General features: G+C 36.4%; 1 protein-coding gene across 12 annotated transcripts in view; it reads left to right on the top strand.

The window, feature by feature from the left end:
* Positions 1-19272, top strand: part of ATF7IP (activating transcription factor 7 interacting protein) — a 78085-nt gene that overhangs the window by 38396 nt on the left and 20417 nt on the right. For 6 of the 12 annotated variants that reach the window (XR_015803852.1, XR_015803856.1, XR_015803853.1 and 3 more), the window contains exons 3-11: positions 1749-1832; positions 3822-3967; positions 5107-5244; positions 6344-6409; positions 6929-7002; positions 7492-7580; positions 8880-9518; positions 11054-11121; positions 12551-14758. Coding sequence is in view for 5 of the 12 variants with exons in the window: in XM_088165211.1 (XP_088021337.1) it covers positions 1749-1832; positions 3822-3967; positions 5107-5244; positions 6344-6409; positions 6929-7002; positions 7492-7580; positions 8880-9518; positions 11054-11121 (1304 nt within the window). In the remaining 7 variants the exon portion in view is untranslated. The remainder of the gene's footprint in view (positions 1-1748; positions 1833-3821; positions 3968-5106; positions 5245-6343; positions 6410-6928; positions 7003-7491; positions 7581-8879; positions 9519-11053; positions 11122-12550; positions 14759-19272) is intronic. The other 6 variants (XM_088165211.1, XM_088165212.1, XM_014882597.2 and 3 more) reach the window with 2 other exon arrangements.

Raw genomic sequence — 19272 nt, forward strand, 5'->3', positions numbered from 1 at the left:
AGTACAAAACTTGATCAGAAGATAGAACTGACTCACCACACAATAAAAATATTTCAGGATTATTGTAGGTACTTCTGAGGAAACATTGATAAAATCGCAGTTGAGGAAAGCAAGTGAAACATGATTGGAATAAATTAAGAAACTGAGTAGAACTTCACTGTGATACACCAAGCTCATGGGGGCCAACAAGGTTGCATTCATTGCTTTTGCCTGTCTGGCATCAGGATAATGAGATCACAGCTTAGCAGTGAAAACTAAACTGATAGCCAGTAGGGAGATTTTTCTCCTCCTGGAACTAGAGAAAACGTTTAGCTGGGCATCATGTTTAAACCACTTTTAGTTAAATGAGTTAGATTTGTTTGTGGTAATGGAAGTTAATAAGGAAAGACCTTCTCATCCCTGAAATTACTTGTCCTCTATACAGAACTGAGAAAAAAACCTCAGCTTTGAAGCTTGTAACATGTTTTAAAGACATTCTAGGTATGTGTATCTTTCCATGGAATATTTGTGTCTTTCAGCTGAATATTAAATTCTCTGAATTATGGGAAAAATTTTCTTGAACTTAGTACTTCTCCTTTAGATTCATAGGTAAATGAGTCCTATTTTATTCATAGTAATTAAATTACATGAAGCTTATCTCAAAATCTTAAAAAGCAGGTGGCATAGACATTATGCTGATTTATTACCTTAAAAGTAAATCAGATTTGGATTGAAGAATTTGTATTATTAATATTATTTTTTTACATTAAGAAAAATTAAAGTCTCATAATGCCAGGTTATTGGGTTTTGACTCCTTCCTTTTTCTGATTTATTAGGTAACTGATTTTAAATTAGGTAAATTATTTTAAATCATTTAAATGGCCTTCATAATAGAAGGGAGACTTATGCATCAAGCATACCTTTGCAACCAGAACTTTCCTTAGAAAAGCTGGTAAACTCTGCTGTAATAACAAAATGAATATAGAAAACTTAAGAACTGTACAGATCAAGATTTGCATAACAGTGCTTACTTGCTCTGTTATATTCTGGATAGATTTTACTGTAATCTTAAAGGCATTGTTGTATCTAGCAAGCACAGAAACACATAGTGGAAGCTTGTTTCATACACATGTATGAAACACATAATGGAAGCTCATGGAACATACAACAAAATTTTTCAGGAAGTGCTACCGTTTTTATCTTTGTGTATTTGGTGGCTTCAGATTTTTCTCTATTTAAGCATTTCTTAAACTGTGTAAATGACTAGTCCTAAATTGTGATACTTTGTATTAGCAAGAAACTTCAAATTAAAATTAATATTTGTTAACCTAAATCTAGGTCTTTCCTGCCATTAGGATTATGGTTGGAGTTGCCAATTGTAAATAGAGAAACACATTAGTATTTTCTCCCTAAGTGGAAAAGTAAGCTAAAATAATTTGTTGAGAACTTTAGCTACATTAAAAGTACATCATCTTGTTTCAGAGGTAACTGAACCATGTTAACCTCGTAATTACAGTTCAGTAATTCTGATTTGAATGTTAAGCAAATTCTGAAGTGAGTTAATGTGTTGCACGATAGTTCAAATTTTTGTTTTGAGGGTATCCCCTTATTTTTTTCATATCTTTCATTCCCTCTTTGTCATACTTATTTCTCTTGCCTTCCCTCACATGTTTTTTCATACGTTTTCTTAACTCATTAGTAAAAATAGGACTGTTAACAAGACTTTTGTAGAGCTAAGTGGAACATGGATTTTTGTCTTCTGTTTATAGAAGAGGTGGAGGAGGAGAGGAAAAAGGAGTGTGAAGATAAAGAAGAAGAGGCCCATAAAGAAGAAGAGAAACAAATAGAGAAAAGTATGTAATGTTAAAACCATTATGTGTCACTGGGTTGTATGTGTTAGAAGCACAGAATCATGAGGTTTGGAAGAGACCTTTGATGATTGTCTAGTCCAATACCCTTGTTAAAAACCAGTTAACTAAAAAGCAGTTTGCCTAGAACCACGTCCTAACAGGTTTTGAGTATTTCCACAGGTGAAGATTCCACAAATTTCCAGTGTTCTGATCCCAGTGTTTGACCACCCTCACAGTAAAATGTTTTTAAATGTTGGAGTAGAAATTCCAGTATTTCAGTTTTCATCCATTTCTCCATTTCTGTCACTGCTGCTGACTAAAAGTCTTGCTCTTTGTTCATTCTCCACCTGTCAGACAATTCATATATAAGATAAAATCTCCCCTAATGGCCTTCTCCAGTTGAACAATTCTAGCTCTTTATGAATGCTCCTGTCTCTTGGTGGCTCCACACTGCACTCTCCAGTATGCTCACATTTTTTTCTGTGTTGAAACCCTGAAAAGGACACAAGGTTCAGGTTCACATTCCCTGGTTAGAGGGGAATAAGTACCTCCCTCAACCTACTGTCAGTACTCATTCTCAGGCAGCCAGGAATGTTGTTGGCCTTCTTTGCCAACAGGGCACATTGCTGACCTATGTTCACCTTCATGTATGTGGAGACCACCAGCACCTTTTCTGAAAAGGTGTTTTCCAGCCAGTGAATTCCCAGCCTGTACTAATACATGGCTTTATTGCTACCCAATATTAGTGCTTGGCCATCTCCTTTTCTTAAACTTCATGAGGTTCTTGTTTGCCCATTTCTCCAGTTTGTCAGCGTGGCCCTGAATGGCAGCACAACCACTTAGGAATGTACAAATCACTCCTCCTAGTTTTGTATCACCTGCAAGTTGCTGCAGATATCCTCTTACCCCATTATCTATGTCATGAATGAAGATGGTAGTGGTGGTACCAGTAGCATATGCTGGTGTGCATTACTGAGCTCCAGCTGGGCCATGTGCCAGTAAAGGTTCCTGGAGCCCAACAGTTGAGCCAGTCCAATTATCTAGGCCATAGATCAAGAATTTGAGGATGACTTGGGCGTCAGAAGCATTATTAAAGATGTTCCTTCTCATCCACCAAGCCAGTGGTCTCACTGTAGAAGGCTGTCAGGCTGATAATGTATGATTTCCCCTTGATAAATCCATTTTATTCCCCGTCACCACCTTCTTAGTAGGTTTAGAGATGATTTCTGTCTAGACTTACTTTCTCCATTGTGTTCCCAGGGGTTGAGGTAAAGTTGATAATCCTGTAGTTCCCTGGGTCCTTTTTACATAATCTGAAGATTATTTAGAAGCAGATGTTCCTCCTGTCCTCAAGAGCCTTCTGGACACAGTGCCAGGAGCTGGAAGAGTGAATGAGGTCTCTTTGATTCTTTTGTGCTTCATCGCTGTGATGAAGTACTTTTATAATCTAGGTTTTTATTGAGCCTGTTCTTTTGTTAGATTTTTACTTTCCTTCTTAACCAAGAAGTGAAAAAAGAGCTGGAATGTTTTTTCAATCAGGTGTTCGAGGTAAAAGTTAAAACTTCATGGCAGGTAAATATAGTTAATTGCTGGCTTAGTTAAATGAGATTTTTATTTGGCTGGAATTCTGAGAAGAGGTTTCCTTTTTTGTAAGAAGGTTTATTTTGTTTCTCAGAAGCCATGTTTCATTTTAGGACGGTGCTGATAGGAGCAGGAAGAATAGAGAGAGGTTCTGGAGAGGAGACCATTTTGCATTTGGGACAGCAATTGGGTGAATCACAAAGCAGAACTCACTGACAGGGCAGTGATGTATGGATACCAGAAGGACTGGGTTTGTACTTTGATGTCATTAAGCATGTTTTTCCGAAGTTGTTCCTACTGGTGTAGAATGAAAAAGCTTAAACTGAGAACAACATCCTAGTAATCATGGCATTCTGAAGATACCTCTATTTTCAAGAGTTCCTCATGAGCAGTTGTATCTCATTGTTCCAGGTGAAGCATCAAAGAGAAAGCGTTCCAAATCTGAGGACATGGACAATGTTCATTCTAAACATCGTCGGTACATGGGAGAAGATTATGAAGCAGAACTTCAAGTAAAAATTACAGCCAGAAAGGATGTTGACCTAAAATTACAAAAGGTAGAACAAGGTTGCAGAGCAAAGAGCATATAAACACATCTGTCACATGTGTTAGCATCTTTGAATTAGCAGTCCTTCCACACACACTTCGTGTCCCCAAACATTTTCTTATTTGTGGTTGAAGATTGGATGTAATTCAAATTATAAAGGTGCTTAATTCATATAAAGTTCTACATAGCCCTCCTTTTAAGAAGAGACCGAATACCATCTGAAAACTATGCTGCAGGAGTTCTATTTGAAATGTATAAAATACTTAAACTGTTATGTGACTCGACTGAAAATGTTAGTAAAGAATGTATTTTATTATAGTGAAGTTTATATGTGATGCACTTTGTGTGCCTAGCTTTTAAAGAATGGCAATCTCCAACAAGAGTGTAATCAACCTGGCATTTTGTAGATTTTTGTAGAGCTGTTAGTAGCCTGATTGCACCGTTGCTGTATAAGGAACCTATGGTCCTGAAGAAAAGAAAATGGTACTGTTCTTCTATTCATTAGCTAGCATGTGTTGTAACTTCATTAATTTAGAATGGCAAAAACTAAACCACATTAGTTGCTTATTTATTTTGTTTCCTAGGAAAACTCTTTACACTGCAGTAGGTATAGAAGGGAAAAAAACATTGAATAATAACTTCTATCAAGTAAACTTTGTGAAAACCAGTCTTATGCTTTTAGCTTCTTCAAGAAAGGCAACACTGCAGTTTTTGCTAGGGGAAAATACATCTCAGAAAAAAGTTTTTGTTGAATGTCTTAAGTTTCTCTGCTTTGAATGCCAATGTCCCTCTCAAAGGTAGAAAAGAAGAGCAATTAATTTGTGTGAGCACTGTGCTTTAAAAAAAAAAATCTTCTGTTGTTAAGGTTTTTTTTATATATAGTAAGATTTTGTACCCTTCTCATACTGCAAGGAGATGAATTTGTTGAATTAATGGCAAACCATTTGTATTTTCCAAAATGATGTCAAAAGTTAGCTGTGCAACCACATGCTTATTGCTGACTGTAGATGTATTTGATTGACAGGGCAAAACAGTTGTCATTGTTCTGTTTATAGTAGAATATTTGTTAAGAGTTGAGAAAATTTTTGTAGATTGTCCCCCAAATTTTGGGATTGCATTGTTGGTTTTTTTTATATAACAATTTTGCAGATTATCCAGAGACTGTTAGAAGAAAAACTTAACGCTTTGCAATGTGCGGTATTTGACAAGACTCTGGCAGACTTGAAAACCCGAATGGAGAAAGTAGAATGCAACAAGAGGCACAAAACTGTGCTTACTGAAATGCAGGTGAGTGTTTGCGTGTTCAGCTCCATCCTAGGGTCAATTCAAAAACAACTTCCTCAATATTTAGTAGTAAGGTTCCTACAGTTGCCAGTAGGGAAACCATTTTGACTCTGCAGTGGGAGGAGATGGTGGGGGAAGCAGCAAATACAAATGTTCCTTTTGAGTCGTAAAACTGTTTTCCTACTCAGAAGGAGGGAAGCTATCAGTTAATCATACAGAAACCCCAAAGTGGACCGTCCATTTGGCAAACTGATTCATTAGCTGTTAGTAGACTGCTTTTCCATTCTTCTCTTCCATTTAGACTTTTTTTTTTAAATGCCAAGTATGCAAGTATCTAAGGTCTTTATGAAGCTGGAAATTTGCATAAAAATGGGAACATGCAGGAAGGAGAGAACAGTAGCACTGGACTTTGAACATTCTACATCACACGTTGTTTCCCCAGAGTGTGAATTGTTGATGCTCTAGCAAGGAAGCAAATAGCTAATGTTGAATGTAGTATGCTTTCCTGCATTCTTTATAGAAAATATGTACATAGTGGTGACATAAAGAACATCACAAAATGCAAAGCATTTTGAACTGACAAGACAATTGAAAGCTTATCTCATAACGAATGCAAACAATACAGCCACTTTACTTTTTTCATTAAAAAATACAGAGTTTTCCAGATCATTTCCCACAATACAGCTCTTTCCTCTTGTTGTCACAGATATTTTATGTTGACTTTTTAAGTGCTTTCTAAAACACTTTCAATGTACTTGTAGCCATCAACTATAGTGTCAAAATAAGATCATATAAAGACTTCATTTGCGTAGTTTTGTGTGAAGATGCAAGATGGATTCAGTTTGTGCAGCTGTGAATAGGAAGGAAAATAGTTCAGCTTGTCTCGAAGATACCTTGACTGTGATTTACACGTTGTCTTTCTGCTGTAATATAGTTGAAAATAACATAGTTGCACTGTATTTCAAGGAAGAATAATTTCCCTGATATGAAAATAAACTTTGACTTGAAATCTTACTTATGTCTTTTAGTTTGTAAAATTTTTTTTTATAGTTCTTGGGGATTTATGATTTTTTTTTGTTGTTTTCATCTTCCTCCTGTTTAGACTAAAATTGCAAGATTGACAAAGCGGGTTGGAGCAGCCAAGGAGGACTTGAAGAAGAGACAGGAAGTAAGAACTGGATTCGTTGAGGTCTGGGGTTTTTATTCTGAGTTAGCCTTAACTTTTGTTGGAAAATGAAGAAAATTTATATGGAGGAAAATGTGACTTGTTTATTCAATGGCATTGACAAAGCACGTTTGTCTGGTTAAAGTAGTCTTAACATCTCTTATGTAATTCTGATTTGTACAGAAGCTTCTTTAGCTATTCTTAGTGTGAAAACACCTTAAACTGTATGTACTTGAATCTAATTGACTTCAGTATGAAGAGTACAGTGTAAATAAAAGTGCATCCCACTACCTTAAATCTGAGGGGTGAGAGTGGGAAGAGGAAAGAGAGGATACAGAAGGAGTAAGTAGGACCAAGGAGATTTTGGGTAGTTGCAAAATATGTCAAAGTCTCCTGCAGTGTTGACTACAGAAAATTAATCTCTCACCCTGCAGTGACTGGATATGAAATAGAATGAAACCATAAGTTTGCAAGCTGACTTAGAGTTGTTTTCTTATGGCCTCTCTGTCTCATTCTGTGTAGAACGTGGCAAATGCACCTGTATCTCCAGGGAAAGCAGCACCTGACACTGCAGGCGTAAACAATTCCACATATCGGTAAGCAAAGCACATCACTGGGACCCTCTTAAAATTTACCGTAGGACACTTCAGATAATCTCTGAATTCCATTTTTTTTAATTAAAGTTTTTCCTTTTCCTTCATTGCTCTTCACTTGTAAAATTTGATTTACTTTTACAGAAGTCATAAATTGACAGAATTGAAACCCATTCTTGGTTAAATTTAGATGTTATTTAGCATCAATTTCAGTGTTTAAAAAATTATAGGTAATTTTGGAAGTTTAATTTCAAGAACAGGAAAATTCTCATGGTGCAAGGATTTGAAAATTTATAACTAATTCCGTACTTCTTTTTATTAAGGAAATATCCAAAGTTAATTTGCCTGAGAAGCAAAAAATGGGTTTAGAAAATGAAATCTCAAAGAAAAGAAAAGCTGTAAAATTAGAGATTTTTTCACAATTGTACTGTTCATAAATACACCTTATCTGGCTTATTGAGAGAAATGCAAACTCAAAACTTCGTTCCTTAGAAATGCTGGCACAGTGAGGCAAATGCTGGAGTCAAAGAGGAATGTAGGAGAGAGCACAGCAGCACCTTTTCAACCTCCTGTGAATCCAGGTAAGAAACCCCCTATGGACTATAAACACATTTCTCAAAAGTTTTATTGCTTTCCATTAAAGAAGTAAGTAACTTAGCAGAGCAAAACTGATTTCTCTCCTTTTTTTCTGACATAAAATCATTATTTTTAGTTCTCTGGCACATTCTCAGTTTATATTTGTGTAGTGTGCTTATCAGGTATGGGAAAAAATGTATTGATTTGGCCAAGCAGAACTTGTGATAAATTAGATGCTTCAGGAGACTGCATGCTGGGTATGGCAGCAAAACTGGCTGCCAAGAACTGAAACACATCTCGGGCCCCTTAGTGTGCTTGATCATAATAGGATGTGGTTGATACCCTTCCCTCTACCTAATGACTATAGAAATTGAGTGGGAAACCAAACAGCAATTCTAAACCCCATTTCTTAAAGGAGTCACGTTAAAAAATGGAATTTCTAGATTAAAATTTTATAGGGAATATGGACTCAAACTCACCTTTAATTTATTAATTATAATCTCACTGCCCTTGATTGTAAAAATAGTTTGTTTAATATTGAATGCTGAATTTTCTCATAGGATTATCTTACAGTTTGCACGTACTGGCTTTCAGTAGTGTATTTTGCTCCTGATCTTTAGAATTGATCCTGAAATTTTACTGCATAAAAGTCAGTATGTTGTCTGACACGTTAATACTTGGTTCTGGTAGAACCTTCTGCATACAAGGTCCTACCTATACAAGGCAAGTTAGTCATAACTGACATAGTTTTTCTTTTCTTGTGTTTTGTGAGGCACCAGTTGCTCTGCCACTTCTGTAATGGGTGTTTAAAATGCTGTATTTTGTATTTTCAACAGTTAAATCTTGGAGCTTTCTTCAAGTCTTTATATATCTTTTTCTCTGACATTTTTTATAAACAGAAATGCAGTATTGACTGTATCTTTAACCAGGTCATTGAATATCAGAGTGTATGCCTATAGGTACTATAGGAGAAAAATAGTACCTATAGCCTTTATTTGAAAAAAGAAGTAATTATACACTACATTTTTCATAGAATTATTTGGATTGGAAGGGACCTTTAAAGATCACCTAGTCCAACCCTGCCACCATGGGCCAGGCCATCTTTCACAAGATCACGTTGCTCAAAGCCCTGTCCAGCCTGATGTTGAACAGTTAAAATGATAGGGCATTTGCAAGTCACTCTGGATAACCAGTTCCAGTGACTCACTGCCCTCATCATAAATTGTTTCCATTTGCTGTGTTGTAGTAAAACTTCCCACTTGGTTCAAGTGCTTAATTGTTTTATTTATTTTTTTTGTGTGTAGTGCCTGCTTCCAGTGTTGCTGCTTCTCCAGCAGTTGTCAGTGGACATCCTAAGCTTCAGACTCCAGTGTCCTCCACCAGCTCTTTGACAACAGCAGTGCTTCCCACAGCTAACACAGCTACAGTTGTAGGCACTAACCAAGTGCCCACTGGCAGCACTCAGTCAGTGTCTGTCTCATTGCAGTCTTTGCCCGTAATCCTGCATGTACCTGTGGCAGTGTCATCCCAGACTCAGCTTCTGCAGGGCCACACAGGGACTTTGGTCTCTAACCAGCAGTCAGGCAACGTTGAATTTATATCTGTACAGAACTCGTCTACAGTTGGTAGCCTTAGCAAAACTACAGTGTCTTTGGCATCAACTAACGCAACTAAACCAAATAACATCCCACATGTGCCCAGTCCTAGTATTCAAAGGAACTCTACAGCCAGTGCTGGGTCAATAGGCACAACGTTGGCAGTACAGGCTGTTCCTACTACACATCCTGTTGCCCAGACCACAAGGACTTCTTTGCCCACAGTGGGTACTCCAGGACTTCATAATGCGACCACGAGTCGACCGCCCCTACAGATGAAGATTCCTCTCCCTGCATTTAGTAGCACAGCTCCTACTGAACCACCCGCTATTGCAGCACCCAAGATTGGTAAGTCATGCTTCAATGTTGACACTGGCAGAGGAAGATAGTGGTCAGAGGGAAACCTGAAACTGCACTCTGTGGAAAATTGTTTCTTAATGTGTTCTACAGAGATGGTCTTTCTATGTTGCGTTTCTGTTGAAATTTTCAATAGCAAAATAATCTCTGACAGACTTGTTTCAGACATTGTTGAAAATAAATTCCCCTTAGAGAGAGTGAGCAGTGTGGCTTTGTAAGCTTTGTTTTATTTGGAATTTGATTTACATAATTTCTAGTGCTGTCAGAAACTCCTGTCATTAAGAACTTGGTATTTATTTTTAATACAGCCTTTCAGAAGAATATGAACTACCTTTCTAAGCAAAGGCATACTGAAAGGAAAGCATAACTGTAACTTAATTTTCACAACACTTAAAAGTAAATAAAACGGGAGAAGAAACCAACTGAATACAGACTTAATTCCAAAGGAATACCTTTACAGTATTTAAATAAAGTCTCTAAACACAAATGTTTAAATAACAGTAATTAGATTAATTATTTTAAAATTAAAATAATTATTTTAAAATATTTTAAAAATAAAATTATTTTAAAATTAATTATTTTAAAATTCTCAATCTTCAGTCCTACCCTGATGGTTGTCTGCACTTCTGATTTTAATACCTTGAATTTTTTTATAAAAGAGCTTCAAGATTTGTGAGTTGGAGTTATAATAAGCAAGTGCCTTATTGGCACAATAATAATGTTAGAAGGAATTAAGCAGAAGTTGACGTCAGAACTAGTTTCATTTCATTTTCCTGTATCTAAGTTACCTCTGCTAAAATACGTGCTCCATAGAGTTAGGCATTTATGTTTTATATTGACTCTTAGCTCTAAAGCAAATAGAAGTGATTTAAGGCAACATGAAAGGGGCTGTGACTGATGACATACAGTGACAAAAGGGAGAACCTATGTGTTCAAAAAATGTCTAATTTTATGCAGTTTCCTTAGACTTATTACATACCCTAGGAGTTTTCTCACCAGAATTGAAACACTGATATGGGCCAGCACTGTTGCTGATAAGTTCTTGTTAAAATGAAAAGGAATGAGAACAGAATTTGAACTTACATATTTACATAAAATATTAAAGTAGCTTCTTACATTTCTAGTTTACTGTTTGGCTGAGCTACTAAACGTACTCAGTTTACCTCTCTGTTATATATTTTGCAGTCTGTTTAACCATCCTGTTTTCAGTCAGTTTTTTTTTTTATGGAAATATTTAATAATTTTATTAATTTTTCAGTTGAATAGCTTATCAATATGCATATAAAGGAGAGGTTGTAGTTATACTTTGAGCTCGGACAAGGAACTTGCTCATAAAAAGCTTTTAATATATTGTCAAACTTAGAAGGAAAGGAACGCATTAATCAAACTTGAATACTTATAATTGAAAACTGGGGCAAAATGTAAAATATGTCACATACTGAATATTTGCCTTCAAACATGGCAAGTTGGTAGCAATAATTAGTACTGATCAGATACTGCAAATGAACAATTTCTTGACCCCTCAGAAAACCAGACAAGCAGGCCACCAACAGACACTTCGGCAAACAAGCGACCTGCTGAGGGAACAACACAGGTAGGCTGCTAATTGTTTCTACATAAAATTCTAAAGTTACAATCCACAGGAGATTTTCTTTACCTGTATTGATTATAATGAAACTATTTCAGTTTCTTTTGTTCCATCCTTTCTAGTTCCTCTCAGTTTATATTTTTCTTCTTCTGATTCACTGTTACTTGCAGCATGAGCTTCTGATAACTTTTTCAGAAGTTTTCTGATGGGATTTTTGTAGGTAGACGAGCTGGTAAATCAGGAGCAGACTAAAAATTGTCTGCCAAAACAAAGATAGCATACAAAGAAAAGACTGCCCAATCTTTGTTTGAATAGCTTGAATTTACAGCTACAAATATTTTATAATGTGCTCTCATTCCCACACTAATCCAGAAGTTAAAATTTTAATTCTAATGTTTGATTGCCATATATCATGGGAGAAAGAAGGAAAAAAAAATAGGAAAAGAAACCTTCTTCAGGAATAGCTACTTCGTGATAAAGGATAACTTGCAATACTTCTGGATTCCTTGTCTAAAATTTATTGAACTTGCTTTGAAATTTAAAGTTTGAAATTAAGCTATTTAAAATTTTACATAAATAATTTTCTTTCTGTCTCTAGATGTTTCACAAAGCACTTCATCCTTAACTGTTGCTGTTAACCAGAAATCATTTTATTAAGGGGAATAAAATTAATTTCTTCTAGACAACATTTCCAAATTCACTAGTGTCACAAGGTACAGTTAATCAAAATTGTATTTCAAAGCAAGAAGAAAATATACTGGACAATATTGCTGAAAGTAGTCTGGCAAAGGTAGCCAGTATTTTAAACTATTAACTATGCCTCACTCAGTCTTTCTATTAAGGCATTTAATAAAGAAAGATTGTTTGGAACTTCATTTTTCAAAGATACCTGTGGATTATAGCTATTAAAAACCCTTGTCAGTACTTGATATGTAGGAAATCCAGTACCATAATGGATGACAGTAGTGCAGTTTTAAGGTTTAATTTTCAGTATAAGACGCATATTTTGGAACTTTTCTTCAGCTAGAGCCTGAAACCTGGAAAAAAATTTGGAAAAACAGATTGTATAATAATGGTACTTAGCAGTGGAAGGTGAGCTAGGAGGAGGGAAATAAGACGTAGGATGTTTTCTGGTTTTCAGGCATCTGTTGTGTAGTGTATGTTCTAGGTTTGCTTTCTCTGAAATCAGTTAAAGCATGTGTAATGCCATGGTTAAAAAAGGACCTGATGCATTTTAATTGGCTAGTGAGGTATGGAATTGACATGCCATTCATTTGAAAAATCCAGTTAATGCCACCTGCTTTTTGTTACGTAAAATCCAAAATACTACATATTACTCCACACTTCGCAGCTCTCAGATCAAAAAGTAGTTCGCTGTGTGCCGTATACCTGTGGCATATTTGATGGTACAACTTTGATCAATTGTTTCAAAAAGCAGTTGAAACAGGAAGAGACTTCATCAGAAAATAAAGAAGCAGTAGAAGCAGCACAGACGAATTTTAACTTCCCTGAGGATGTCCTCTTTGGCTTGGAGGAAGAGGAAGAGGATGCTAAGAGCATCAAAAACACCCACAAGCAGACTGGCTGGGCAGCTAACCTATTAAAACAGTGGCTGGCCAAAAATGGCAAGGATCCTAGCTTTGAATTGGTCCCAGTAAGTGAACTCAATGATATCTTAAGAGAGTTTTATTACACAGTAAGAAATCATGATGGAAATACCTACAGTGTGGCAAGCTACAAGTCAATGCGTGCTGGCTTAAACCGGCATCTCAAAATGCCACCTTATAATCGTCAGATTTGCTTAATGAAGGACAAAGAGTTTGCCAGTGCAAACATGGTATTTGTGAGCGTGCTGAAGATGCTGCGCATGCAGGGCAAAGATGAGACTCACCACCATCCTCCTATAGCTGCCGAGGACTTGCGTAAGATTAAACACTCTGGTGTGCTGGGTTTGCACAGTCCCCTGGCACTCGTCAACAAGGTGTGGTTTGATTTGCAGTTGCATTTTGCCAAGCGAGGGAGGGAAATTCTAAGAGATCTGGCTCCAGATGCATTTGTTGTCGAGAAGGACAAGAACGGGCGTCGATACGCTATGTTTAGATATCCTGGCAAAGGCAAAAATGGAGAAGATCCTCATAAAATGGGTAAAATGTATGATATGCCTGGGGACCCAAACTGTCCTGTTTTTTCCTTGGAACTTTATTTGTCCAAGTTGCCTCCAGAGCCCCCTGCCTTTTACCTGCACCCTCTAAAGCTAACATCAGAGCAAATGCAAGAACAGCCTGTCTGGTACAAAAGAGAACCAATGGGTGTGAACTACCTGGGTACCATGATGCCCAGGATAAGTGTGGCAGCCAGGCTCTCTCAGCGGTACACCAACCATTCTCTCCGAACTACCACCATCCAGCTACTCTGTGAAGCAGGACTGGGGCCTAGGGAAATAATGGCAGTGACAGGCCATCGCTCTGAGTCTGCTATTAGGCACTACTGGGGATCTGCAGAGGTTCGCTCCAGGGCCTGGTCAGATATAATGGAAAATAATGCCCCCAATTACCGATATAGCAAGATCCCAAAGGAAATGATAAAAGAATCAGTATCTGGTGCTTCCACCTCTTCTGTAAGACATGTTGTTCTAGAACAAAACAAAATTGTATTCCCTACAAAATCTGTGGTGCCATCTGGCACTAACTCTGTGGCTTTAGTCCCTGAGGGACACCCATCTCTGAACTGCAAAAGCCTGGTCCCGTTGAACCGCAGTTCATCCAAGGTGTTTCTCCCCAGGACCAGCGGGAACCTGACTGCCGGTCCCCTTCAAGGCTGTTGTAGCAAACCTGTCTTTATAAAGCGTGTGATAAAACAAGAACCAAGGACTTGATGCTTCTGTAACAGAACTGATTTCGGATAAATTGCTAAAATGGAAAAATTACCAGATCTGGTTTTTTACTTGGTTTACTAAGGAAATTTTCTTATGGTCAATTCAGCAAGAAGTATCCTGTTTGCACTCAAGATGTGAGCTATGGAGCAGAAATTTAAACAGAGCAGAGCTTGCAGTTTGTATGACTTTTTGTGGCAGCTGGGACTCTTCCAAGTGGCTGAGCAGAGCTATTTAAAAAAACATTAAAGGGAGATATTGATTTCCACTTAGCTGAAGATATGCTTTCTTCACCAAGAGTGTGGCTTTTATATTTTGTGAAGAGTGTTATTTATCATACCATTTTGTGCCTGCTGGCACTAATGTAGCATCTTACAAATCAAATACTTGATTACTGAAGAGCACCAAGAAAGTAGAAGCTGAATGAAATAGACACAGATGCACTACAAATATACATATGCATGAAAACACCTGGATTTGCTTAACTACTGTCACCCTCTGTTCAAATTGTTATCAGACCTACCAGAGGGCTGTGCCTTTATTTTCTTTTTTTTAAGCCTTCTTCTAAATTGATTTTTCTCAATGAGCTGCAGATTTGCATTGTAGGTCTTTCCTTTTCCCATTTAATATCTTTTGGCTTAAGATTCCAGTCATTCTGTTCTCCGAGGACACTATTGATACATGTGTATTAAAATTGAAATCTCTGGTTTTGCATGAAACGGGGAAAACATTCTCAAGAGAGCTGAAAACAATTTCTTGCTTAAATGCCAGGTAATTAGTGTTTGTGTTGTCTCTGTGCCTAACTTGTGAGAGGGTTTTTTTTGTACTTCCTCCCACCAGCCCCTATTATATGTCACATCATCTTTGCACTCTAGTCTTTGTCAGTATATATAATTCACAAGAAATACATTTTGTTCTTCCCTGTTGAACCCTGTCCAAATATTATTTTTGGTTTTAACTTCTTCAGATTAGTAAACTGGTCCTGTCATTATCTTTTCCATAGATTTTTACAGGTTAGAAATTCTCAGCATAGTGGATGGTTTGTCATAGATTCTGACAAGAGGTCTTCCTGTAAATAAAAATAGAAAACTGGTTATAGAATCACAGATTTTGGTTGGTCCACTTTGGAAGAAGAAACAGCTTAGCATTAAAAACTGTTGTCCATTATATTAACAATGAAATATAAATTGTTTTGTCCTTCTCAAATGTGTGTAACACATGCACTTCACACTCACTGAAGGCCTTCACTTGAAGTGTTGATGTTGCTCAACAATGGACAGAATAGAGAAAATCCCAGCTAAAATGACAAATTGACCATGCTAAACTCTTAATTATTTGGAGAACTTCTCTTGCTGGGATAGACTCTCAAATATTGAATGAGGTTTATCACTCTGTTACAGTGTATAGTCGATACAGACACTGCTGTAGTCTGTCCAGAGGACTTGATGCTTGAATTTGGGAGTTTTTCCCTTGGCTGATAATATTTACCACTGTGGCCTTGGGTAGATTATTCATACTTACCTGCATCAATTTTCCAAAGTGTAAGACCAACACAGTGCTCCATTTTCTAATGGATGATGATAAAGGTTAAAAGGTTTTAAAAGTTCTTTAGTGATCTTTAACTCAATTATGATTGAGATAGTTGATCAGATGTAATTGTTCATATAGAAATTAATTCTGTACAGTTCTACTTCCTTAGTAGGAGTGTTAATTTATTACATCAATGACTAGAGGAAAGAAAGAATGTATCATTTTGTCAAACCTAAAGTAAATCAATTAGAGATGGTAGACAAAGTGATCTTTTCCAACGGTGAGGAGAAAAAGTGAAAAAACAAATGGCAAATAGTTCTCAAAATATAGGAGAACTGTGCAGTAATTTTTTTCTAGGATATTTTAGGGTAACAAAGATTTCCAAATTTAAGGGATTTTGGCATTGAACTTCTCTTCTCCAGAAACAAGGAAAATAATGTTGCCAGGAGATGATTCTGTGTTCCCTCTTGCTGCATACTGTGATCATACTGACCACATGCCCTGCTCTGGTTCTGACTGCATCTGGGTGACTTAATGCAACATCACATTGCTGATGGCTTCATTTTTCAACACAAATCTAGTTGGTTAAAATCTAGTCTGATTAAAATAGAAAAAGGGACTTTCTAGGCCAATCTTGGCATGTCTCTCATTCTTTTTGATTATCATTTGGCTTCTAACTTGACTTCTGTTCTTTTGGCTTATAATTGGGCAGTTTTGGATTCTCATTTTTTAAATTCTGTTGGTACCAACTGTGCAGTGTCCTCTTACTCCTTTCAGTTTGAACCTGATACTTCAAAGCTACTGACTGCAGTTTTACTACCTTCTGGTTTTTCATATGGGAGAATTTTTTATATTTTTTTAATGAGAAAGTATTCCTCCTTTGGCCTGGAAGTATTATTGCTTCATAAGACCAGGGATCACTATTTACTAAGCTTTCTGGTAAACTTTAAATTATTTCTAATTAGTAGAACATTTTTCTAACTTTCCAGAGTTGAAAAAAATCTTTCTCCTTTTTCCCCTCCCACCTAAAGTGTTAAATCTTTCCTATATGTATTCTAGAAAAACTGAAGTAAGCAAAACTCATATTCTGCAGCTTTTGTAAAGTCAATTTTGGCTGTGCGTACAGTGATATGGGGAGCAGGGAGTCAAGTTCCAAGTCAGTGCTCTTCATGGCAGTACAGGTTATGCCGTGTGAACATAATGAAATTTTGATTTCTGTCAAAATGGGCATGAATTGTAGTCCTCAGTTGCAGTATCAACAGAGAACCTCAAACAGCAGGATAACAGTCTTTGGGTTTTTTCCCATTATTTTTCCACTCTAAATGAATCTGTTTGAACCAACAGTTCAAGTATAGTGTGTTTGTCTAAAATTGAATTTATACTTTGGCTGCAAATTTAATGCTAAATCACCAGTCATTTAAAATTCACTTTTAAAAAATCTGAATATAACAAATATTCTTCGAAAAAAATTGATCTTTTATGATTCTTGAATTTTTCTAATTGGATCTTCTCCAAAAATAAGACTGTTTTCATTACAGTGGCAAAAAAAATCCCTAAAAAGCAAAACAGACCAAAAAAACCCAACCAAACAAAACCCCCAAACAAGCAAAAACCAAACCAGCACTTAGACAAAGTCAAGTAAATTAGTACTGACTGCTATGTTATTGATTAAATTCAATTTTCATTGATGGAGATGACCCTGAAAACAGTGGTTAATGACTGGTTCCTCATATAATGCTTCCATAAATTTAGTTTTGCATCTCATTTTTATAAATCAGCTTTGGTACTAGTATTGTGGATATAGATCTTATTTTCCTTGTGTTTTCCTGTTAAGTTTGGAAATCTCAACTGTTACTTTTAGGGATACACTAATTACTTTTTGTTTTTATGAAGTTGGCATGGTATCTTAAAGTATGTTAAATTTTCTTTGCTTATATGCACCTTCTCTGTACCATGTGAAGAGCTCCACTGTGCACAGTGTCAAATACCTGAAAGCATTGGAAGAATGCTTTGAAATTGAATTTCTTCATGAGTTTGTTGTGATTTTGGTCTAGTACCTCTGGTTATCTTGAACTGAGCAGCTTCTCAGTAGTTGCTGTTTAGGTCAGTTTAGCCAAAGTTTTCAGTATGCAGCTTGGACGTCTGATTTTGCTGCATGACTCTTCTTCTTTTCAGCCTTTCTCTGTGCTCCTTGCTCCAAAAGGAGTGTCTGCAGGGATGTGGAAGGGACATCTTACTACTTGGTTAGTCTTTCAGCTTCAGCTTTTTTCTGTGTACACGGAAATTTAAAGGTTATTTGGTCCCAGTCATTTACCAATGGCCATTCCAGTGCTTCAGGTCCTTGAGTTGCATTTCTGAAAACATGACAAGCACTTTTACTGTATTGGGGCAAATGTTATTGTTACAGAGGCAAAGGCATTTTTTAATTATATAACAAATCTTTAGAATGGTTTTAAAGTATTTTAGTACTAATCCCAGTGATAGATACAGGATTTATATATATTATATATAATATACAAACATAGCTATGGTATACTGAGAGAACTATGAAAGCAGTTTTATTACACTGTAATATAAAGTAACAGTGAACAAATCTTAACAGGGTTTGTTGTGTTGAAAATGTCTGGCATAAGTCAATCTTCAAGAATGCTTGCATTATATTTATTAAAACACCAGTTCAGGTGTATAGGTTTTTTTTCCTGTTCCCTATTTCATGTGCTCCTTATCCTCTTCAGGAGTAAATGTGTTTTTCAGTCTAAATTTCATCTGTGCATTTCACTTTACAGCTATTATTAGTTTATTAAATGAAAGGCCATCAGTGTCCTATCCATTTCCCATTGTTTCCAACATACATTGATTTCTTTGGTTGAGCTACAGTTTAATTTAAGCTATTTTGCTGCTATTGGAAATTCATCTGGTAAAACATTAATAAAGTACATTTATAACTCCTATCTCTTTACTCTGCAATGTGTAACAAACTTTGTGAGTGTCTCTTGGGAAATAATGTGAGCAAAGTGGATATGTCAGCTTACAATTTATAAGCAGCTGTTAATTCTATGTTGTTGAAACATTATTGATGCATATGTTTCCTTGCCTTTCATGGTTTTGTCACTCAAAATAAACCTATATAGTTATATATGTAAAATGGGCTGCTTGACTTTTGTCTCTGACCCTGGGGTTATGTTCAGGCTGTTTAAAATGCCACTAGCTCTCATCTGTGAAGTGGAACCCTTGCCTGAGACTAATTAGAAAACTAAATTATAAAGTTGTTAGCAGGACATCATGTAGCTGAATTGGATGGCTATTTTAAGGAACATAGTTAAAGTGAATCCATCATTCTCATATGACTTTTCAAGTGATTGTTGTTCCCTGCGACTGTATCTGTGTTACTTAAACTACCCCCAACTACTGAGAGCAGCTTTTAATGGGTAAATACACTTATATATTGTAGCTCAAATTTGTCATTTGAGGCCAAAAAATTTGGGAGAGATATCAGAACTATCTCACTGATTATGCTGTTACTCCAGGCATGGTTAACAGCTTTTAAAGGCAGCAGTAAACTAATCTGAAAAGTATTATAAATATATTTACTGTTCAGTAAGATGGCTATTCCACATTATACTGTTGGGAAACTGTCAGTGAGTCTTGGGGAAATAAGGCAGATGTTTCACCTTCAAAGAGTAAGAACCAGATGTGTGTGTGTGTCTGCATATATGTTTGTGTTTTTTATATACCCTTTTAACTCTCTTATGAAG

Source organism: Sturnus vulgaris, chromosome 5, assembly GCF_052056855.1.
Source record: "Sturnus vulgaris isolate bStuVul1 chromosome 5, bStuVul1.hap1, whole genome shotgun sequence".
In the NCBI taxonomy this organism is placed as follows: Eukaryota; Metazoa; Chordata; class Aves; order Passeriformes; family Sturnidae; genus Sturnus; species Sturnus vulgaris.